Genomic DNA, 20853 nt, shown 5'->3' with positions numbered 1-20853 from the left:
ATGCAGGAGTATTGGATATTGAGCCTTAAATAACCTCTGACAAACATTACAGAAAAAGAGTTAAAAATTGTCAGATGGAATCCGAATAACTGAATCCTATTGGCTGATAGATGATTACATGGTACATGTATCCTCTATGCCAGTATCATCCAAATAATCAGCAATGTTTTGTCAATATGTTCTCCTTAACAGATAATACTATGTTTCCAAAATGCTATAAATAGAGTCATTCATCACATCTTCTTCCACAGTTGAGCTCAACTTTCCCTCATTTACACATTCCTGAAATTCAAATTATAACATTTCTATTAACCAAAGGAATCTCAGCAATGACAACTTCTCTACTTTCGTCAGCTGTCTCCATACACAAAGAGGTTTGTACAACTATAATGCCATTAGACTCGTAACAAATACGACTGTGCAGTTTGATAATAATAATTATGTTAGTCATAACAAGAGCCGTTACGGTAGATCTCTGTCGTGATCAATTTCACACATTTAAAACGTAGCTTCCTGACATTGTTTGCTAGATTTATTGTACTTTTTCTGCAATGTATAGACTATCTGAAACTTACAATGGGTTTTGTTCAATTTAAACAGGGAAAGTCACTTGTGTCACTCAAGGAAACAAGTTTCATGGGTACTTCTGTTTGTCAACATCTGAATACTGAGTTCAAGTTAACCATCCTAAGGAGCAAGGTATACAGAATACTATCGCTTAAAACATATTGGGACTGATCACTGTACTAACGATATTGCAAACTCAATGCAACACATAAAAGAAGACTAACTTAAACTGAAATCAGAGATTTTTCACCTCAAATGTCTTGTGCTCTGTTTGTAAAAAGAATCCAAGTTATAGATAAGACACAAAACTGTTTGATAATTATACATATTACTAAAGTCGATTGAGTTGTTTCATTTCATAAGTTTGACATGATATGCAGAGAGAATGAAATCAAAGGAACGGAAGCATTAGAGCACAGACAGCAGTTATGACTCCAGCTATGAACCGTGCATCGCAAGAAAAGAAGAAGGCACTAAGAAAGGGAAGTGTGGTGATTACTGGAGCCTCGTCAGGACTTGGTCTTGCCACGGCAAAGGCACTGGCAGAGACAGGGAAATGGCACGTAATAATGGTCTGCAGGGATTTCCTGAAAGCTGAGAGAGCAGCTAAATCCGCTGGAATGTCCAAGGAGAACTACACCATCATGCACCTTGACCCCTCTTCCCTTGATAGTGTCAGGCAGTTTGTGGACAGCTTCAGGCAGTCAGGTAGACCACTAGATGTGCTAGTATGTAATGCAGCAGTTTACCAGCCCACTGCAAGGGAACCAGCTTTCACAGCCGAAGGATTCGAGCTCAGTGTCAGAACTAACCACCTGGGACATTTCTTACTATCCCGGTTGCTAATGGACGACCTAAATAAGTCTGATTACCCATCTAAGCGCCTCATCATCGTCGGCTCCATAACAGGTATGTCCTTTCTCATTAGAATCGTAATGAACTGTATTAATTAACATGCAGAGTTAGCGAACGATGTGATTTCAAACTTGGTGGGTTTTTAGGTAACACAAACACGTTGGCTGGTAATGTACCTCCAAAGGCCAACCTAGGGGATCTTCGTGGACTTGCAGGGGGGCTGAATGGATTGAACAGTTCAGCCATGATTGACGGAGGAAACTTTGATGGTGCCAAGGCCTACAAGGATAGCAAAATCTGCAACATGCTCACCATGCAAGAGTTCCACAGACGTTACCACGAGGAGACCGGAATTACATTTGCTTCTCTATACCCTGGTTGCATTGCCACAACTGGCTTGTTCAGGGAGCATATTCCATTGTTCAGAACCCTTTTCCCCCCATTCCAGAAGTACATTACCAAGGGTTATGTCTCAGAAGAAGAATCTGGTAAAAGACTTGCACAGGTAAGAAAATTACCGTTAAGAGTCAATCAAAGAGAAACCAGAATAATAGTAATTTGGTTACTTAAATAATAATGCTATTGATTCTTGCTACAGGTGGTAAGTGATACAAGCCTAACCAAATCAGGTGTTTATTGGAGCTGGAACAAGGATTCAGCTTCTTTTGAGAACCAGCTATCCCAAGAGGCTAGTGATGTCGACAAGGCACGAAAGGTGTGGGATGTCAGTGAAAAGCTTGTTGGGTTGGCATGAAGAGCAGCTAAGCTCACATAACCACAAGGTCAGAAAACAAGATAGAGAGCAACCATAAGGGAAGAAAGACCTGCAGAACATCCTGGGGGTCTGATTAGTGTATTCGAATTGTTCATCTAAACAGCTAGTATAGCCGAGCAATAACGAGGTCCTCTTGTAAAACTTAAAATTTTGCGCCAAAAGAGCAATAAAGTACCTCTTGAATTTCAATTAAAAATGTAGTATCAATGCAGTTTCAAATTTTATAATGTACACAAGTCTTGCATGCTTGAACACCATCAGTCGGAGGTGACATGTGATTCCAGGATCAGAACATCAAAATCAGCCCCTAATTATTGTTTAAATTTATCTCGTATGTAAATGCACTCAACCCCACCCAGGTGGATTTGAACACGTTCTTTAACGCATGATACCATAACCACAAGATCAGATGACAAGATAGATATCAACTATAAGGCCAACATAAGGATGAACCCTTAAATGCATACCAAATCTGAGATAATCTACTCACATCAGTTTCGACATAAAGTTACGTTAGCATAACCCAATAGCCCATAGCGAAAATCACTCTGGAAAGTTCAAAAATTTATGCAATTGAACATAATTCCTTGATACAATCAATGAAGAAATTATAATTACATGTACTTCACATTTTAAATGCACTCAACCCCAACCAGGTAAATTCAAAACGTTTTTTTACTGCTTGATAACCACGAGGTCAGAAGCCAAGATAGAGATCATAAGGCCAAGATTAGGATGAACCCTGAAGTGCACATAAATGGTAGATAATCTACTCAAATCAGTTTCCATGTCAGGTGGTCTAGGGATCTGATCGATATAAACTTTAGCACATAATCCACTAGCCTACTGTGACTATCACATTCGAAAGAGTCCATAATTTATGTTCAAGGATATATAATCCAGTCAGTATAGAACGGAATAACTTCATACAATTGATGAAAACATCTTCACGCATAGATGATATGTTATATGATCTTGAAATTGGGTCTACCGGATGAACAAAAAGATCATGAACTTGAATTAGCTGAATATGTCCCAATTCGTGAACTTATGTTCTTTCTTTACACCATGTAGTGCAAACAGATCGAGAGTGAAAATATGTACTCAACTGTAAAAGGAAACTTTTTGGATTGAGAGCTGTAAAAAGAAACTCCCATTATGGAGCCTAGGCAAGAAAGAAATAATCACTGAGCATGACAGAAGAAACCCACAACTATCCCATGTTTACAAAATATAACTTACCCAAGAAAATCGATACAACCAATAGTGAGAAGCCATTTCAGCTTATGAAGATATGACTCACATGGACTCTAAAGGATATAGTTGGGCTCCATAACTGTTGGGAGCTAAAATACAGGAGTATTGAAGAATGAGCCCTAAATATCCTCTGCAATGTATCCTAAGCATTACTGAAAGGGAAAAAAGAGTTAAAAAGTGTCAGAAGAAATCTAGATAAGTGAATCTTATTGGTTGACAGATGATGACATGGTACCTTTTATCCTCTATGTGGGTCCTACATAATCCTGTTAATCCATAACATTTTGTCAATATGTTCACCTAACAGACAATGATGTACTATGTTTCCAAAACACTATAAAAAGAATCATTCATATATCTCCTTCAAACAGTTGAGCACTACTTTCCCTTCTTTACCCACTCCAGCATTTTGCTATATCCTGAGATTCAAAGTATAATATTTCAACCAAAGTAACCTCAGCTATGGCAACTTCTCTACTTTCATCAGCTGTCTCCATCCACAAAGAGGTCTGTTCGACTATAATGCCATAACAATGACAATTGTGTACACTAGACCCATATATATTACTTGTAATCTATTTCACACGGTGACATACCTTGTAATCTATTATTTTGTAGATTTATTTAGCTTACGTTTCTCAAAGAGTTTGTCTACTTCATAGTTAAATGGATTATAGAGATGATTTAGAACTTAAAGTGTGCTTTCTTCTATCTAAGCAGGGAAAGTCACTCGTGCAACTCAAGGAAACAACTTCCCTTGGAACTTCTATTAGCGAGCATCTGAAGACAAAGTTCAATCCAACCATCGTAAGGAGCAAGGTATAATAAGGCCCTTTCTACACACTGGAACTGATCATTGTACTAAGGAAAACGTAAACAAATTTTAGGCCATAAATGAAGATTGACACATAAATTGAAAGAAAAAACATATACTGATCTATTTGCAAAAGAAGCCAAGACGTATAGAAATATAAATTGTTTAATGATCATAATACATACCCACTCGCAAATTCAACTGAGTTGTCATATTTCACTGTTTCCATTTCTTACTTCTCACTTTTGACAAAATCCTGCAGAGAGAGTATAGCCAAAGGACCAGAAGCATTAGATCCCAAACGGCAGTAATGACTCCAGCTGTTAACCGTGCCTCACAAGAAAAGAAGAAAACACTAAGAAAGGGAAGCGTGGTGATCACCGGAGCTTCGTCAGGACTCGGTCTAGCCACAGCAAAGGCTCTGGCAGAGACGGGGAAATGGCACGTCATAATGGCCTGCAGGGACTTCCTCAAGGCTGAGAGAGCAGCTAAATCAGCAGGAATGTCCAAGGAGAACTACACCATTATGCACCTCGACCTCTCTTCCCTTGACAGTGTCAGGCAGTTTGTGGACAACTTCAGGCAGTCAGGTAGACCACTTGATGTGTTAGTAAATAATGCAGCTGTCTACCAGCCCACTGCAAGAGAACCAGCTTTCACAGCCGAAGGGTTCGAGCTCAGTGTCGGAACTAACCACCTAGGACATTTCTTACTATCCCGGTTGCTAATGGACGACCTAAATAAGTCTGATTACCCATCTAAGCGCCTCATCATCGTCGGCTCAATAACAGGTATGTCCTTTCTCATTAGAATCGTAATGAACTGTATTAATTAACATGCAGAGTTAGCGAACGATGTGATTTCAAACTTGGTGGGTTTTTAGGTAACACAAACACGTTGGCTGGTAATGTACCTCCAAAGGCCAACCTAGGGGATCTTCGTGGACTTGCAGGGGGGCTGAATGGATTGAACAGTTCAGCCATGATTGACGGAGGAAACTTTGATGGTGCCAAGGCCTACAAGGATAGCAAAATCTGCAACATGCTCACCATGCAAGAGTTCCACAGACGTTACCACGAGGAGACCGGAATCACATTTGCTTCTCTCTACCCTGGTTGCATTGCTACGACTGGCTTGTTCAGGGAGCATATTCCATTGTTCAGAACCCTTTTTCCTCCATTTCAAAAGTACATTACCAAGGGCTTTGTCTCAGAAGAAGAATCTGGTAAAAGACTTGCACAGGTGAGAAAATTACCATCAGAGTCAATCAAAGAGAAACCAGGATAATAACAATACAGTTACTTAAATAATAACACCACTGGTTTTTGTTTCAGGTGGTAAGTGATCCAAGCCTAACCAAATCAGGTGTTTATTGGAGCTGGAATAAGGATTCAGCTTCTTTTGAGAACCAGCTATCACAAGAGGCTAGTGATGTTGATAAGGCACGAAAGGTCTGGGAGGTTAGTGAGAAGCTTGTTGGGTTAGCTTGAAGAGCAACTTCGGAGATATAACTGGTAAGGGAGGAAGGACCTGCAGAACAGCCTTGGATCTTGACGAGTGTGTGCTATTGTGCGTATGAACAGCTAGTATAGTTGAGTAATAATAAGTTCCCTCTTGTAAAATTTGAAAATTTTGCACTAAAAAGAGCAATAAAGCAACTCTTCAACAAATATCTAATATCATGGCAATTTCAAATCATATTACAGAAAATATACGGTCGTGCTTGTTTCAAGACGTGTATCAGAGATGAAATGTGACATCGGAATCATTACAAAAAACTCTCCTAATTGTTATTTTAGATTTTATTTCACATATAAACACAATTAACTCCCACGGGATGGATTTGAACATATCTTTTTTTCATGATAGCCACAAGGTCTGGAGACCAGATAAGAGAGCAACCATAATTGATAAATGCACACCAAACCTAAGATAATCTACTCACATCAGTTTCCACATCTGGTGGGTCAGAAATCTGATCAAGAAATAGTAACTTTAGCATAAACCATTAGTCTAGAGTGAAAAGCACCCTGGAAGGTTTCATAAAGTTTAAGCAAACCCTAAGAAAAATCACGGCATTATTATCCAACCAGTAGAGAACAACATTCTTTTCAATGAAAATCTGTACAAGAGTACTTGAACTTACAGGAAATTCTAGTTTTTGCCACTATCTGCAGCATGCACATCTTTTCCCGGTGCAGCAACTGCTTTCTTCAAAATGGCTTATATGGGCAGCTGAGAATTCTATACTGCCTGCCATCTTGCACTATGCTTTGGCTCAGAAGCAGCACATCTTTCAGTGTCTCCTCAGTCCCATGTTGGAGTACAAACTTGTAATACATAGCCTAGAAATCTCCAATACGTAGGGCAAGAGTAACTGCTCAGTTCATCCAGTTTTAGCTTTGTCCACCTTCCAGTCATGTCAAAACATTTTCTCCACCAAAATAATGATATGAGTATCATTATTGCATTGTTTGATTATCTCAATTGACCCTGTCCCACTTGCTGGGCAGCCCTGCAACGCCTTGGCTCTAAGAACCTCAGAATCCTTCTTGATTAAGCTCAAGCACCAGCAGCAAGCCAAAGATCAGGGTTTTTTAGGTTTTTCTTCCTGCCTCTGGTGAGAAGTAGAACAGCTCGAGCTTTACTCAGCCGTTCATCTTCTCCTCCAAGTGACCAAGCCAATCCTCTAGCCATCCCAGCATCAACCACATTTTGATAAATGAAGGGAAGAGTTTTAGCCCTTCGTCGAGTAATTTTCATTCCTCGGAAGTGTTTCCCAGTTCTCTCTCAACAACGGGTGATTTCATCCAACCTATCTCCTTTCCTCCTCCTCTCTCTCTCTCTCTCTCTTGCTTCCTGCAAGAAGCATTGTTACCCTTTCAGACATCAAGAAATCTGGACAAAATGAACTCATATTTTTACCGTAAATAAACCACAGAACTCATTGCCACTTAAACCCAATACCTCAGGGTTGTACAAAAGGAATAGTTCAACTGGCAACATACATTTGAGGAAATTGTCTGAGAAACTATAGTAGTAAAGGCGTTTCAAATGAACCACTGACACTGATTCAGGTAAATTCCCTTTCAAAAGTCTTTACTCTTCTTTCACAAATACTAGAACCCTCTAAACCAAAGCCAGAAAAGCATTCGCATAGGACACCAACGCAGTCAAATTTATTTCCCTAGCCAGTAATCCTGACTCTAAATCTTTTATGATTTCATTCAGTGCTCTCATCATCTGAATTGCAGGTCTCATACCCAGAATACGATACCTGAGCATGAAAAAAAAGTATGACTATAAAAGTAAACACGTCGAAAGTATCTAATGCATTCTGGTCAAGAAGAAAAAAACCTTACACTCCCAGGAAAACTAATGAATTGAAGTGTTGAACACGAAAACTAGCACTGTCTTTTAAATATAATAACTAACTAAATTGACATGAAATTTATGGGACAACACTTGGCATGGTATCCTCTTCTACTAATGAAACAAGCATCTACTTTGGTCACCTTCAGGTCAGGACTGGAGTCAGCCGGAGTTAGATGTTTCACTGATCAGGTTGACATGAATGGACCATACATCCACAAGTAACCCCCGGCAAATAAATAGAAAAAGTTACAGCAAATCTGACTCAAGAAACAGTCAATCACTTTGAAAGAAGAACAGAAGTTAAAAGACAGATACTTAAAGAACTTCATATCTAATATTAATGAAATGGGAAACAGTTTACATTAATCACTTTGGCTGGATCCTAATGTAAAGAATCCAATTAGAGAATCTGCACTTAAATTAGGTTTTACTATTTCAGCATACAATTGATAAGCTACAGGTAGTCCATGTGACAAGTCACACACTTTGTTCTAGAAGTATATCAAGCATCAGTCACTAACTGAATGTGATTGGATCCTCAATTGAAATAACATCTGTAGTCTCGGGAACCATTCCAATGTATATAGAGCTCGTCGCCCTCTCTAAAGGATAAACAAAAGTCTTTTACAAAATAATAAGTGCAGGAAAGATTGTGTGAGAGAATATTACTAGTACAAATATTGCCAGTGTGTTAATTACTCATCTTTGTTTTCAGTATCTAGTTTGAACATCAATGGATCAGATCCAGCACAAGTATGTTGATTCAAGGGGTCTCAAGCTTCACTTAGCCGAAATCGGAACAGGTGTTAGTAATAACAATCTTAATCATAGGTTTTTCGGTATCTGTTTACAATCAATTTGCTAAAAATGCGTAATTTCTCATTTCTGTAGGTGATTCAGTAGTAGTTTTCTTACATGGATTTTCTGAGATTTGGTATTCATGGCGGCACCAGATGATCGCGGTAGCAAAAGCTGGATACCGTGCAATTGCTCCTGATTTCAGAGGCTATGGATTATCAGAAATCCCCCAAGAACCTGAAAAGGCTTCCTTCGGTGACCTCATCAAGGACCCTCTCAACATCTTTGACTCCTTATCCATCTCCAAGGTTTTTGATTAAACAGTTATTCTCATCTTGTCATTTTTCAAAAGATTCATATTTAGGGCTTTAAGATTTTTGAACTCACCTGGTCACCACGAGTGACTTTCCCTGCTTAAGGTTATTGACTAAATGATGGGTATTTCCATTTCATAATGACATTTAGGCTTTTATTGTTGCGAAAGATTTTGGAGCTCGACCAGGTTACCTGTTCGCAATTCTACACCCAGAAAGAGTGAGAGGTGTTGTGGCAATAGGTGTTCCATTTCTACCTCCAGGTCCTTCACTTGCATTTGCTGGTCAGCTTCCTGAGGGTTTCTACATTCGCAGATGGCAGGTACCGGACTATTAGACGGATTATAACACTAATAAAACATCTGTATGTACCCCTTGGTCCTAAGTTTGTCTCTTAAACTGCTTTTCAGAAACCAGGAAGGGCTGAAGCGGATTTTGGACGCTTAGAAGTGAAGAATGTTATTCGAAACATATACATTCTCTTTTCGAAGAGTGTGATACCTATAGCACCAGAAGATAAAGAGATCATGGACTTGGTAGATGAATCTCATCCACTCCCACCGTGGTTCAGTGAAGAAGATCTCTCAGCTTATGCTTCTCTGTATGAAAAATCTGGTTTCCGTACTGCATTGCAAGTTCCATATAGGTAAAATATAGAGTTCTGAATAATTGTTGAGGAGTAGGTTCTTCAGTTTATGTTGCACTTAATCTCATTCTATGCTTGTTCTGTCTTATCTTAGGTCAATTAATGAGCAGTTTGGTATAAACAATCCAAAAGTTGGCGTTCCAGTGTTGGTGATCATGGGTGAGAAGGACTACATTCTCAAGTTTCCAGGGATGGAACAGTATATATCTAGCGAAAAGGTGAAGGAGTATGTTCCTGATATGGAACTCGTATCTTTATCAGAAGGAACCCATTTTGCTCAGGAGGAATGAGCTCCTCGTCAAATTCTTCGGTAAGCACAACCATGTGTGATCCTGATTCGTCTCCGATCCAACAACTACTGTAGTAAGGTTAATAATTGAGATGATGGTACCAGAAAACTTGTAATACTTGCCTATAATCTACCAAGTACTTGGGTATGGCTCTATTTAGTTTTGATTGGTGTTGCAGGATTTGGTTACAACAGCAGAAAGTATGCAATAATAATAAAATCAAACAAAATTAAAAGCACAAAGAAACCAGTTCAACACAAAATTCTCTAGAAATTGTTACTCCCCCATTATTGCATGCTGCCCTACAAAATTTCACTCAGTTTTTCAGATTCAAAATAATCTCAAACTTTTGCTGAACTTCAAAGCAGTAGTGTAGGAATGTCTCAGAATCGAAGGAGGGAGAAATCTACATGCTGAGTTAAACTAAGCTGCTATCTTAAAAACAACAACAAAAAAAAATAAAACAAGTACGTCCTCTTGGATGAGAGGAAAATAAATAAGTAGTGCTGGGTAGATATATCTGTATACAAGTTTGGAATAATGTTCTCTATAAAATCAAGTGTGCCTGTCCATAAACTTCTCGATCAAGACCGAAAAGGTTGCAAAACCAGCACAACCAAGGCACGCTGCCTGCGGACCACCTGAAATGACACAAAATCCAGAAACCGATTATCATAGCCCTAGACAAGAAAGATACTGGTTGCATAATTATCTACTGAAGAATTTTTTTTTTATAAATTAACGAAGCACACTTAAATAAAGATAACACTATAATACAAACAAGATCCTAAAGGTGAAATGTGACTCTTTTCTTTTGTTTCCTCTTAACAAAAGGTAGGGATCCCGGTTAAGCTTTTAAATCCCAAACGCTTTCTCCTAATACTTTCTGAACTATCTTGGCTTTTGGTGAAACACCACATAGACGGATCATTTTCACCCATCTTAACCATCCTGTCAACAGTGTAGATTGACAGATCTCAGCTGTCTTGTGCAATGATGAGTAGAATAACACGGGCCATTATTAGAACCAGGTAAGCAGACGAGCAATTTTTTAACCATACATTACTGGGAAATTCTTCCAGGAGAAGAACCCCATCTCCAACATTCTGTAGCAGTCTAGTTTTCCTTCAATGGTAGTGTAAAGACTAAAAGGGTTAATCCTTTCAAATGTTCAGACACTTTAGGAAGTGGTATAATTAAAAACAACGTCATCTTCCAGAAAACGGCAACAACTGAATTATGCAAAGTGTAATACAGATAACTTAAAGCAGGGAATATATGCAACATCAATGAGGTGGTTGATCCTTATCAGTGGCGGAACCAGGTTTTCAGAATGAGGGGGGCTAAAAAAAAATTTTTTGCCACACCCAAATAAATGCGGGGGAACACATACCACTTCAGCTTCAAAGTACTAATAAAATAAGGACCAAATGCATGATTAATGCCTTGCAATAGATTTCCACTTCACAAAAGGCTGATTAACTGGACTGGATCAAATGCATGTTTTCAAAGTATATATAGGACCAAAGCAGAAGCGTTGCTTTTAACGTACTGTAATTGCAGAGACTTAGATACATACAATACTGCGATGTGCAGACTGAAAATACCAATCAAAGATTACACACAGAAGATTGCAACGAAGCTTATATTGGACCCTGCCCAACAAAGTAACTATTGGTTGAAGTTTGCAGCTACTCTTGACTGAAAATACCAACCAAACACAAGGGAGATTGAAATGAAGCTTATATGAAACCCTTGCCCAACAGAGTAACTATAGTTTGAAGTAGGGCAGTTAAGTTTTCATTCTTTTTTTTTTTTTTGATCATTAGTAGTGCAATGACTTCTTCGTATCCTCTATGCCTGTTACTTTAGGTTTGGGAGGTTGAACTTTTATGTTGGAGTATGAAAATAATAGGCCATACATACCGTGATAAAGATGATGACTACTGTCTACTGTAAAAGTTCAGCTTTGTATCACTCACCAAAAGAATAATTAGAGAACAAGTAGTATTCCAAGCTTTGTTAATGTCCTGTAATGATTTTTTTTTTTGCGGAAACAGTATAGCAAATACATAACGCAACTACTATGAAGCAATTAAACAAACACTTAGTAAGCAACTCTAATACTTCACACTAAGGACTAAATCTTTCTTTTTTTTGTTCTCTATTCCTCTTCTTCTTCTTACTATGCTAACAAAAAACACATATATGAATATGGTGGACTAAACAGCTGTGATCGGTGGACTAAACTGATGAGTTTGGTGGGCTAAACTCATAAAAAAAATTTGACAAAGGGTGAATTACTACCTTGGTGAGGTTTTGTAAGAAAAAAGGGGGGCTACAGCCAGGTTTAGTCAACCTGTGCTTCCGCCCCTGATCCTTATTAATCTGATGATAACAGGTGAGATAAACCCTGATGAGAAACAAGGAGGAATTTCATATAGTATGAGGAGAGTTCCCTTTTATTAATGGACTAAGAGGAAATCTTTCAGATGAAGCGCAGTCTCACAGTAAGAAACCGGTCTAGCTTAGAATTCCGCACCAAGTAAATTATAGAAAGCATAGAACACAAAAGTGGAGCTAGATGCCAGCAGGTTAGCAGACAACTCATATTACAATCACAAACAAAACTAAACCAACATGAATTTACACAGATTGATAGTAACATTTATTCTAGGCTCAACTTTTACCAATTCATATAAATGACAGATTGATATATAATCCTTACCCTTGGCAGATAATGCACCTCCAGTAACACACCCTGCTACAGCCGAATTCGTCGTGTCATGTTTGGCCCGAGCCTAAACTCAGAGATCCCAAATTATTAGGCAAACAAGATAGCAGAAATCCATAAATAAACACAAATATACAAGCAGAATTTGCTACGCCATCTAGATAAGAACCGTGTTCGAAAAATCATATTTTGGTGAACTCTGGACTTGATCATTTTCATATCAGACGTGCGAATAATATATATGTACAAGAGCTCTACAAATGTAGGATTGCAGGCTCGTCTTAAGTCACAGATCAAACAAGTTGTATTTCACAGAGTTTGTGATTATACCTTCTCAACAACACATTCTGCAGCAGAGAAAACCAAACCCATGATTGCAAATGTTTTGGCTGAATGATAACTCCTTTTACCCATTGTTTTTGCAGAATGAATAATCTGCTGTTTTACAGTCATTTCCTCTTGCATCATAGGATTATCTAATGCCCCAAGTAACAAACCCATCGCTATCCCTAAGCCACCTCCTACAAAAACATAACAAAAACATAAATCAATCATCTCAAATAATAAAACCCCAAAATTCAGAAATCCTCCAACAACAAACAAATCACACTACTTCAAATCAACCATAAAAATCAAACATTTTCTGGTCCAACATAAAACAAGGACTCAATACCATTATTAATTCATTCATTTTCGAAACCCTAAGTATCAGAAATTTTCAAAAATGTTCAAATTGAGCATAAAAATCAAACCTTTTTCTGGTCCAACATACACTGAATTGACAATAGAGAATCAAATCAGTGATTTGACTGTGTATCTTACGTTAGAGAGAAGGAAAGATTGAGATTTTACCCATTACTCCACTAACAACACTACGAACAGCACAATTATTCCAGATATCTTGCCCACGAACTTCCTCAATTGATGGTAATCTCAATGGCTCTACCGCAGGTTTCTCTGCTACTTCTGAACTCGAAGTAGCGGCGGCAGGAGCAGGAGCAGGAGCAGATTCTGCTTCTGAAGTAGAGGCCATGGTTGTTGCAAACTAAAGAAGGGTTTATGCAACAGTATTTTACACTCTTATAATATGATAAACCCTAATAGACTTTGTTCGAAGGAGAAAAGAAGTAGAGAAATGCGAAAGGAGGGGTAAATAGAAGAAGAGATCCCGCCATTAAAGATGTTTTCTTCAAGTTAAAGAAACGCTCACGAAAAGAGTAATTTCGTAGGCACAAATATGGATTTAGGCACTCATTTGAATTCGGTTTTGCTATAGGCAACCAGTAAATATCCTCAGACGGATGTCTACCGAGAACCGTCTCCGACCACCTGAACAGAAATTTGGTTGAAAATGATGCTGGAAATCTGATGACACCTAAAATGTGCAAAAGACTAATTCCGGGTTTGCAAATACGTAGGTGCTTGAGAGATTTGGTTGGCAATATACTTGACCAGCAATATACAACTTGCTCAAAAATAAATTGAATACACCATGGACCTACATTGAGGTGAAGGTGGAGGTTGAAAAGAAAAAAGAGGAAAACAATTATAATTTCCTTATTGTTCTTTTGTATACAATTATCCGTCTAGCGGGTGTACAAACACATCATACACTGAGATGGTGAAACACGTATAAAAAATAATGGACAAAAGAAACACAAATGATCTGACTAGAAGAGATAGAGGCTTGTCAAATTTTACTGCTGGTTGAGGCCACCTTTTAATACAACAGAGAGATGGACTGGCCCAGGTTACAACTAGGGTTGGCTTTTATACTCTTAACTCCTCCTGCAAGATTCAATTACTTCGCTTACAACAGCATGCGTGTCCGGTGATATCATGTTCAGTGTCAGATGAAACGCCTGAAGGAAAGAAAAAACATGCATCATAAACCAATCAGCAAACAGGAGCAGCGACAAGCAAAAGAGTTTGAGGGGTATTGTCAAAACCTGGTAGTAAAAGAGTAAAAAAGAAAAGAAAACCAGTGACAGATGCTACTTACCACAAATCGTTCCAACACAGGCACAAGAATCTCCAAACTATGATCAGGAAGGCAGCTGGAAATAGCTTCACGCACATTTTTACTGGCGGCAACATATGAAACATTTTAGTCAGGGGATGAAGGGAGAGGGAGAGAGGGAGGGCAAGAGGGAGGCAGAGAGAGAGCAAACCTCTCTGTTGAAAGGAAGGCAAGAAGCAAAGCTGCATAAGCCTCAATGATCATCTTCTCAGCTTCATGTTCACCTTGTTGAACAGCAGCCTCTTCACTCTGTAAGAATTCACACAATACTGATTTTAGAGAAGTTACTGCATATCGATCCTTCAGGAGCAACTTTGCATCATAAGTTTTCTTACTCTTGTAGATGTTGTATGGGATTCGATTCCACTTCTAAATATATCAGATCGAGCACCATAGTAAATGTACTAAAAAACCAAGTTACTTACCCATGTCAATTGATTTCCATCTTCAGCTGCTTCAGCTGCTTCACCTGCGCCGTGGTTGGCCAAAAAGATAGAGCAAAGAAGTGGAATTACATCAGTGTGGGTTTCCGTCTCTTCTGATTCTCCGGATGTCAGTAGTGAGACACTTGTAGACGCAAGCTGGGATCTGCAGATAGAAACAGTAAACTGAAACTTACCACTGGGACGGGACCTTCCCACTTAGGAAAAAAATAAACACATCAAGGCACACATGTTATAAAGTAGGAAGTGGCAGAGGGAATAGGTATGAGACACACTTGTGAAAAATTAGATTAAAAATCACTTTGGAGATGAGGTGAGAAAACCTATCATTAGATCATGGTACTTCAATTGTGTAGAAACCGGGTTTACAGTTATATCCTTAATTTTCTCCACACAGACAGCTCTACTGATAAATTACATGAGATGGTTCAGAAAGAGCAAGAAAGTTTACTTGTCACATGGATCCTTGACTAATTTATGGAAACAATAGCTCAAAATCCATACAACCCTAAAAAAGTGTCCCTCTTTTTCACAGAAATAATAACTCAAGATTAGATATGTGATTCAAAGTAAGAAACAAAACTGAACCTGTTTTGACTATCTTTCTCCACCAAGTTCACAAGCAAGCCCAGAATAGCTACAAGAAGGTCTAACTCTTGATCTGTCAAGTGCCTGTCTTTCTGACTCTGTGGCGTATTGTTGTCCTTCGTCAGCTTGCATAAGTATATGCATGAAGTGAATGATGGAAAATGCCCAACGATCAACTTAGACAATGTTTCGAGTCCTTCACATGCAGCAATTTGCTGACATCCTAAAGGATTGTCGTTCGTTAAGTTCATCAAAACCTGTCAAAAGGTTTAAATTTTAGGTTTCAATAACTGGTTCCATGATCAATTAGAAATTTATAAAATACTCTATCCTCACAGGAAGGTCCTGAAAGTGAAAATAATAGTGCAATGCAATTACCAAATAGTTCCAAACTCAGAAGAATCATGAAGAGAGAGATACCTTCACAGCACTAAGAAGACAATCGGATAAAAGGTCCGGACTTCCTCCTTCAACTGCAGGTGGTTCAGTGATCTCACAAGAATGACAATTTTCCTCCCTACTAGTCTCACTTTGGCTGGATATAAGCATCGGTTCACAAACGTCATTGAACTCTCTAACTGATTTTCTGCTTTTCTGTGTTCGAATTACTTTATTCTTTGGTAACTTATCCCATTTTGATGGTTTAAACTCGTCTTCGTCAAATGCAAATGGATCTTGGCTGTCATCTAGATTTATGCACTCAATGTTCTCCGTAACACTAGATCTCTTAGTCAGACCAACACTCATCTTGAGACCATTGATTTTTATGCCTACTCCACCATTTGAACAACTTGATGTTTCATTAAACGCAAATGGATCTTCACTATCATCTAAATTTATGCACTCACTGTCTTTGGCAACACTAGGTTTTTTACTCAGACCGGCACCGACCTTTAGACCATTAACTTTTAGGCCTACTCCCCCATCGGAAAGTTTTGATGTTTCATTAAATGCAAATGAATCTTCGCTGTCATCTAAATTCATGCACTTGCTGGTTTTAGTAACAGTAGGTCTCTTACTAAGACTAGCATTCATCTTCAAACCATTAATTTTTCTGCCTACCCCACAATGTGAACTCTTTGATGTTCCAATAACTGATCTCGATGTAGTTTCAGAACTAGACACATAAATGACTGACGGAGAAGTAGACAATCTTGGGAATTTCTGAGATACATTGAAGCTGTCTTGAGAAGCCTTATCAGTGCCACAGCACCTTCCAGATGAACTGCTAGATACAATTCCATCCAGATCAACTGCAAATTGACGAAAGCAAACTTTTAGTTCCGCGCTTCCTTCTAGAAATGACATACAAAAATGTAGTATTACTGAGTTGCTAACTGAGTGCCCTCTGAATGCTGGAGATTTTTCAATATACAAACAGTAAACTCAAAACAAACAAAAAAACTCCTTAATGATTATAAGCTACATGAAATAAGTGATGGATCAGCAAACTGCTCGAAGCAGGGTAGCTTTCAGAGGACGGGTGCTTTCAACAAGTTCTTGTGAAGCTTAATCATCCTCACATGCAACATACTGTATAAAAAGAAAAAGGAGGAAAAAAAAAGGTACGACATACAGTGCCTGTCTTCCTTCAAAATAATCTTGGAAGCGTGACCATGAGGCCCATTACCAGAGAAAATGGGAGACTTCAGATCCAAGGAAAGACCTATAAACAATGCTGGCACAATCAGTCAATCATTAAAAAAAAAAAAAAAATACAGAGTACACCTAAGTGCCAACCATCAATTAAACTAACTAGAAAATGGCAGAGCAGAAGTATGGAATTGTTAGCCTACCTGAAAGAATTCTAATGAGACTTATCATGAGATTTATAAAAGAAATGGAGGATCCCCCAAAGTCTGATTTCCCTTTCATCCCAAGCAAGTGAACCTGTTAAGAATACCAGTAATATGAATAATACATGCACGATTACAGGCCCATATCAATCACATACGCCATATGATGATATCAATCATTAGAGACTAGAAAATACTATTCGACTTGTACCTGATTATCTTTACTTAGAAACGTGGCATTCTCCATGATCTTTAAACATTTCAGTAGCAGCACTACAGTCTCTAAGGCCCCTTCATCTTTTAATTCCCTGGCAGAAGGCATAGTTTTTCTGGACCAGACCTGCAAATAAATGGGTTGCATAAGAAACTACGGATTAAGAGTATACAATAACACCAAAAGAAGAAGAGAACTACAAGAAAAAAAAAATGAACAATCCAAACTCCCTAGAGGAAGCTGGTTATATTTGCTATTCATAAACCATACTGACTTCATTGAACCAACTTACAAGCTTCTAAAGCATTATCTCATGATGAAAGTAACAACGTGTTTTGTTGATCTATACACACATGAGTTGGAAACAAAAATCAACTCTACCTTTGATATATGGCAAAGGAATAACTCATTCATGATAACAAGGTAGAAGAAAACAAGCTAGACTGAGCAGAGAACCAAAAGTTGATATTAAAGCTTTTATGTGGTAGGTCAACAATGATCAACAACAATCAACCTATTCTTTACATCATAAATCACAACAAAAAGAAAAACTACATAAACATACAAGCTCACACCTCCATAACGGAATAACAATTCCGAGCTACATCAAATACAGCATCAAGACCTCCAAGCTCCCGTAATCGTTCCTTAAAACTTCCTCCAGATCTTCCAAATGTACCATATGTGTCTGGACAAACATACCATCACCCCAAGTAAGTGATATGTATAAACGTTAAGAACAGATTTCAATAGATAGTTCAATCCGAATTTTAAATAAGAAACAACAGACAGATATTTAAATAACTTTCAGTGACCGAAAAGAAGAGAATGGTATTTTTGTCTACCTTCAAGAGAAACTGTAGATAAGCACGCTTTCTCCATCGTCAACAAAGCTATCCACTTAGGGGTCAACTCTGGCCTCCCAATTCCATCATCAACCCTGTTACTTGACTCTATCTCCTGACTACTTAAAAGAATATCTTGAACTTTTGAGATAATTGCAGTGGAGCTGGCATCTAACGGTTCAGTTCTATCTTCCAAAGTGACAGTATTCCGATGTAATCCTAGAAGCTTACCACCAATAGTAGGCAGTTTGTCTTCGATCTTAACCCATGTGGATGAACGTAATAGGTTAAGAAGAAAGCGAATACAAACAGGTGAATCCAAAAGTTGATCATCTTGACCCTGAAATAGTAATAAACTTAAAAGGTTGATGGTTTTTCTATTTGAATTGTTGGAAAACCTAGTAAATTAGAGTGCACCATAGGAATTAATTGAGAAGGAGAATGACGCACGTTAAAGTGTTATAACTTATGGATTGAAATACTAATTTGTGCATGATTAAGCAATAATATACTAATTTTCTTGTAATCACTTTTGGGGCAACCTTCTCTACAACCATGACATATCTTTGAAATATTGAGTCTGAATTTAAAGCAGGTTATCTTTGTTAAAGTCAAATGATGAGTACTTAAAATGTATCTATAATTGGCAAATTACAAGTTAGAAGCAAACCCAGAACACCTAACTAGATGAATTGTTAAGAGGGATCCCCCCCAAGCAGACAGTTGAACTACTTACATCACTTGCCAAAATATAAAAAAGAGCAGCTGCAGCAAGATTGCTGGGAGAATCATTGAAACTGAGAGCTAGGATAGAGTCAATTATTGTCTTCGCCATCCTGAACACACAGTTCAAAAATTCAAAAAAGATGAGCACACATATGAAAAAAGACTCCAACATTGAAATGAAAATGGTAACCTGCACAAATTAGAATCTGTAACGATATGGCTAAAACATTTCATATTCTGAGAGAAAACCCCATTTCATCATTTCTGGCAACCAAAAAAAGATAATGGGTTACTAGGTTTAAGGGGAAAAGAAAAAGCCACTGCTGCCAAAGCTTATGCACATTAGAAGATCCTCAGTGCTACCACTTACCCATAATATAACTATAATGGAGTCCAGAATATAATCAAGCGTGTGTTCAAGTGCCCAACACCCCTTAAAAGTTCTCGACTCCAACGTCTAAATGTGTAAGGTCGCTTTACTAATACAGTCTTCAACTGTTGCGTAGTCATTCATTAGTGCTATATTACAAGAAAGACTCTAAAATTGGTATTCTATTAAACAAAATTTTTGGGAATTCTAGTTTTAAGATACTGAGGGGATGTAGAAAGGTCCTCTTCCACAAAATCAGTGTTCAGATCGCTTGACCGTGTTTTAATTATGCTCTTGCATTCTTATGCTTAAACCCATATTAATGTAATTTCCTTTTCTAGTAATCGTCAACTATATGTTGCTTTGGACCTAATCAAATTCTCAAACCAGCAAAATAGACAACAGAACTTCTACAAAATACTAATTTCACAGCAATTAACAAAAATGAAAGGCAGGAAAATTTTGAATTTTCACCTACCCTTGAGTTCGAAGTAGACGACGTTGAGATGCAGTTGCGCAAATCGTTAAGAGAGCTAATAAACTAGCACGACGGATCCGAGATGGTTGCCCCTTTCTAAGTCCATCCAAAGCATAACTCACTTCATCAACATGTTCCATCATTTCTCCAGACTCTTGTGCTTCCATTAAAGTACTCGTAGTAAGTGTAGAAAATGACCTAACCCCCACCCCTTTTGAATTTGAAGGTTTCACATCACCAAATTGTTTCAATTCCCTTTTTAGGTTTTTTCTAGGTTTCTTCGACTTTCTCGTATCACCTTGCGATAATGACTCAGGAATTCTTGGAGGAAGTAGAGATAGTGATTGTTGAGAACCATAAATTTCAGAATCGAAATTCCAAGTAGTTGAATCTTGTGATGAAAACCCAACGCTGTAAGAAGCTTCTTGAGATAAAGACTCTCTGAAATTTAAACTATCATCAAAACCAACATCTTCATCAAAATCAGAATCAGAGTAACTCCTTGTTAATCCACTTTTCCTACGACCATAAGTTCTAACTATCATCTTGAAACAAATTCCCAATCTTTCATGAAATTTTCGAAAAAAAAAATGAAAACTAGGGTTTCTTTTTTATTTTAATTTTCAAATCAGCTCTGAGACTCTGATTTTCAGCTTCAATTGAAGTAAAAATGAAAACCTAGAAGTGAAAATCAGATGTTTATTCAAAACTGTGAAACAGTGAAAAAAGAAGAAAATTATGGCGTTTTCTTGAATGGGAAAAAAATGGAGTTAACATGTAACAATACTTCCATATGTCTTAGATTTATAACGTTGATGTTACGCTTAACCATTTGACCGTAGATTTCAGAATTTGAATTTATTTGAATAAATGAACGGCTGGGAGTTATGTTTGTTTTATTATTTTCTTACATTCTGTCAGAGCGGAGTATTTGGGTTGGGAGAGTGA

General features: G+C 37.9%; 5 protein-coding genes across 5 annotated transcripts; 3 read left to right on the top strand and 2 right to left on the bottom strand.

Annotated features, from left to right (window-relative positions):
- Window positions 1–627: 627 nt before the first annotated feature.
- Window positions 628–2205, top strand: LOC113318362 (protochlorophyllide reductase, chloroplastic). Its single transcript, XM_026566510.1, has 4 exons — window positions 628–699; window positions 948–1476; window positions 1569–1927; window positions 2021–2205. The coding sequence occupies exons 2-4, from the start codon at window positions 996–998 to the stop codon at window positions 2174–2176; spliced, it is 996 nt and encodes a 331-aa protein (XP_026422295.1). The 5' UTR covers window positions 628–699; window positions 948–995; the 3' UTR covers window positions 2177–2205.
- Window positions 2206–3804: 1599 nt separating this feature from the next.
- On the top strand, window positions 3805–6000 carry LOC113318361 (protochlorophyllide reductase-like). Its single transcript, XM_026566509.1, has 5 exons — window positions 3805–3961; window positions 4175–4273; window positions 4531–5059; window positions 5152–5510; window positions 5603–6000. The coding sequence occupies exons 1-5, from the start codon at window positions 3917–3919 to the stop codon at window positions 5756–5758; spliced, it is 1188 nt and encodes a 395-aa protein (XP_026422294.1). The 5' UTR covers window positions 3805–3916; the 3' UTR covers window positions 5759–6000.
- Window positions 6001–8212: 2212 nt separating this feature from the next.
- LOC113318363 (epoxide hydrolase A-like) lies at window positions 8213–9953 on the top strand. Its single transcript, XM_026566511.1, has 5 exons — window positions 8213–8446; window positions 8535–8749; window positions 8907–9077; window positions 9166–9401; window positions 9496–9953. Exons 1-5 carry the CDS (start codon window positions 8377–8379, stop codon window positions 9689–9691), a joined length of 888 nt encoding a protein of 295 aa, XP_026422296.1. The 5' UTR covers window positions 8213–8376; the 3' UTR covers window positions 9692–9953.
- Window positions 9906–13646, bottom strand: LOC113318364 (mitochondrial import inner membrane translocase subunit TIM22-4-like). Its single transcript, XM_026566512.1, has 4 exons — window positions 13278–13646; window positions 12756–12946; window positions 12420–12492; window positions 9906–10332 (listed from the first exon to the last, which is right to left on the bottom strand). Exons 1-4 carry the CDS (start codon window positions 13456–13458, stop codon window positions 10247–10249), a joined length of 531 nt encoding a protein of 176 aa, XP_026422297.1. The 5' UTR covers window positions 13459–13646; the 3' UTR covers window positions 9906–10246.
- Window positions 13647–13946: 300 nt separating this feature from the next.
- Window positions 13947–20627, bottom strand: LOC113318360. Its single transcript, XM_026566508.1, has 13 exons — window positions 19906–20627; window positions 19068–19167; window positions 18332–18671; window positions 18062–18174; window positions 17484–17612; window positions 17273–17366; window positions 17053–17142; window positions 15897–16729; window positions 15477–15733; window positions 14871–15033; window positions 14597–14694; window positions 14428–14509; window positions 13947–14287 (listed from the first exon to the last, which is right to left on the bottom strand). The coding sequence occupies exons 1-13, from the start codon at window positions 20448–20450 to the stop codon at window positions 14204–14206; spliced, it is 2928 nt and encodes a 975-aa protein (XP_026422293.1). The 5' UTR covers window positions 20451–20627; the 3' UTR covers window positions 13947–14203.
- Between the last annotated feature and the right edge of the window lie 226 nt (window positions 20628–20853).

Source organism: Papaver somniferum, chromosome 10 (genome assembly GCF_003573695.1).
Source record: "Papaver somniferum cultivar HN1 chromosome 10, ASM357369v1, whole genome shotgun sequence".
Lineage (NCBI taxonomy): Eukaryota > Viridiplantae > Streptophyta > Magnoliopsida > Ranunculales > Papaveraceae > Papaver > Papaver somniferum.
The sequence above is the reverse complement of the archived record's forward strand: the minus strand, read 5'-3'. Positions and strand labels throughout refer to the sequence as shown.

What these genes read in the sequence shown, in the direction of transcription:
- LOC113318362 (XM_026566510.1), top strand. Translation starts at nt 996, where the DNA reads ATGACTCCAGCTATGAACCGTGCATCGCAAGAAAAGAAGAAGGCACTA. An exon ending in CATCGTCGGCTCCATAACAG is followed by an intron (nt 1,477 to 1,568) that starts GTATGTCCTTTC and finishes GTGGGTTTTTAG; the next exon opens with GTAACACAAACACGTTGGCT. An exon ending in CTGGTAAAAGACTTGCACAG is followed by an intron (nt 1,928 to 2,020) that starts GTAAGAAAATTA and finishes TTCTTGCTACAG; the next exon opens with GTGGTAAGTGATACAAGCCT.
- LOC113318361 (XM_026566509.1), top strand. Translation starts at nt 3,917, where the DNA reads ATGGCAACTTCTCTACTTTCATCAGCTGTCTCCATCCACAAAGAG. An exon ending in CAACCATCGTAAGGAGCAAG is followed by an intron (nt 4,274 to 4,530) that starts GTATAATAAGGC and finishes AAAATCCTGCAG; the next exon opens with AGAGAGTATAGCCAAAGGAC. An exon ending in CATCGTCGGCTCAATAACAG is followed by an intron (nt 5,060 to 5,151) that starts GTATGTCCTTTC and finishes GTGGGTTTTTAG; the next exon opens with GTAACACAAACACGTTGGCT.
- LOC113318363 (XM_026566511.1), top strand. Translation starts at nt 8,377, where the DNA reads ATGGATCAGATCCAGCACAAGTATGTTGATTCAAGGGGTCTCAAGCTT. An exon ending in CTTAGCCGAAATCGGAACAG is followed by an intron (nt 8,447 to 8,534) that starts GTGTTAGTAATA and finishes TCATTTCTGTAG; the next exon opens with GTGATTCAGTAGTAGTTTTC. An exon ending in ACTCCTTATCCATCTCCAAG is followed by an intron (nt 8,750 to 8,906) that starts GTTTTTGATTAA and finishes AATGACATTTAG; the next exon opens with GCTTTTATTGTTGCGAAAGA.
- LOC113318364 (XM_026566512.1), bottom strand. Translation starts at nt 13,458, where the DNA reads ATGGCCTCTACTTCAGAAGCAGAATCTGCTCCTGCTCCTGCTCCTGCC. An exon ending in TGTTGTTAGTGGAGTAATGG is followed by an intron (nt 12,947 to 13,277) that starts GTAAAATCTCAA and finishes ATGTTTTTGTAG; the next exon opens with GAGGTGGCTTAGGGATAGCG. An exon ending in CAGAATGTGTTGTTGAGAAG is followed by an intron (nt 12,493 to 12,755) that starts GTATAATCACAA and finishes CTCTGAGTTTAG; the next exon opens with GCTCGGGCCAAACATGACAC.
- LOC113318360 (XM_026566508.1), bottom strand. Translation starts at nt 20,450, where the DNA reads ATGATAGTTAGAACTTATGGTCGTAGGAAAAGTGGATTAACAAGGAGT. An exon ending in ATTGTTATTCCGTTATGGAG is followed by an intron (nt 17,613 to 18,061) that starts GTGTGAGCTTGT and finishes ATTTATTTGCAG; the next exon opens with GTCTGGTCCAGAAAAACTAT. An exon ending in GCCTTCCTTTCAACAGAGAG is followed by an intron (nt 14,510 to 14,596) that starts GTTTGCTCTCTC and finishes TGTTGCCGCCAG; the next exon opens with TAAAAATGTGCGTGAAGCTA.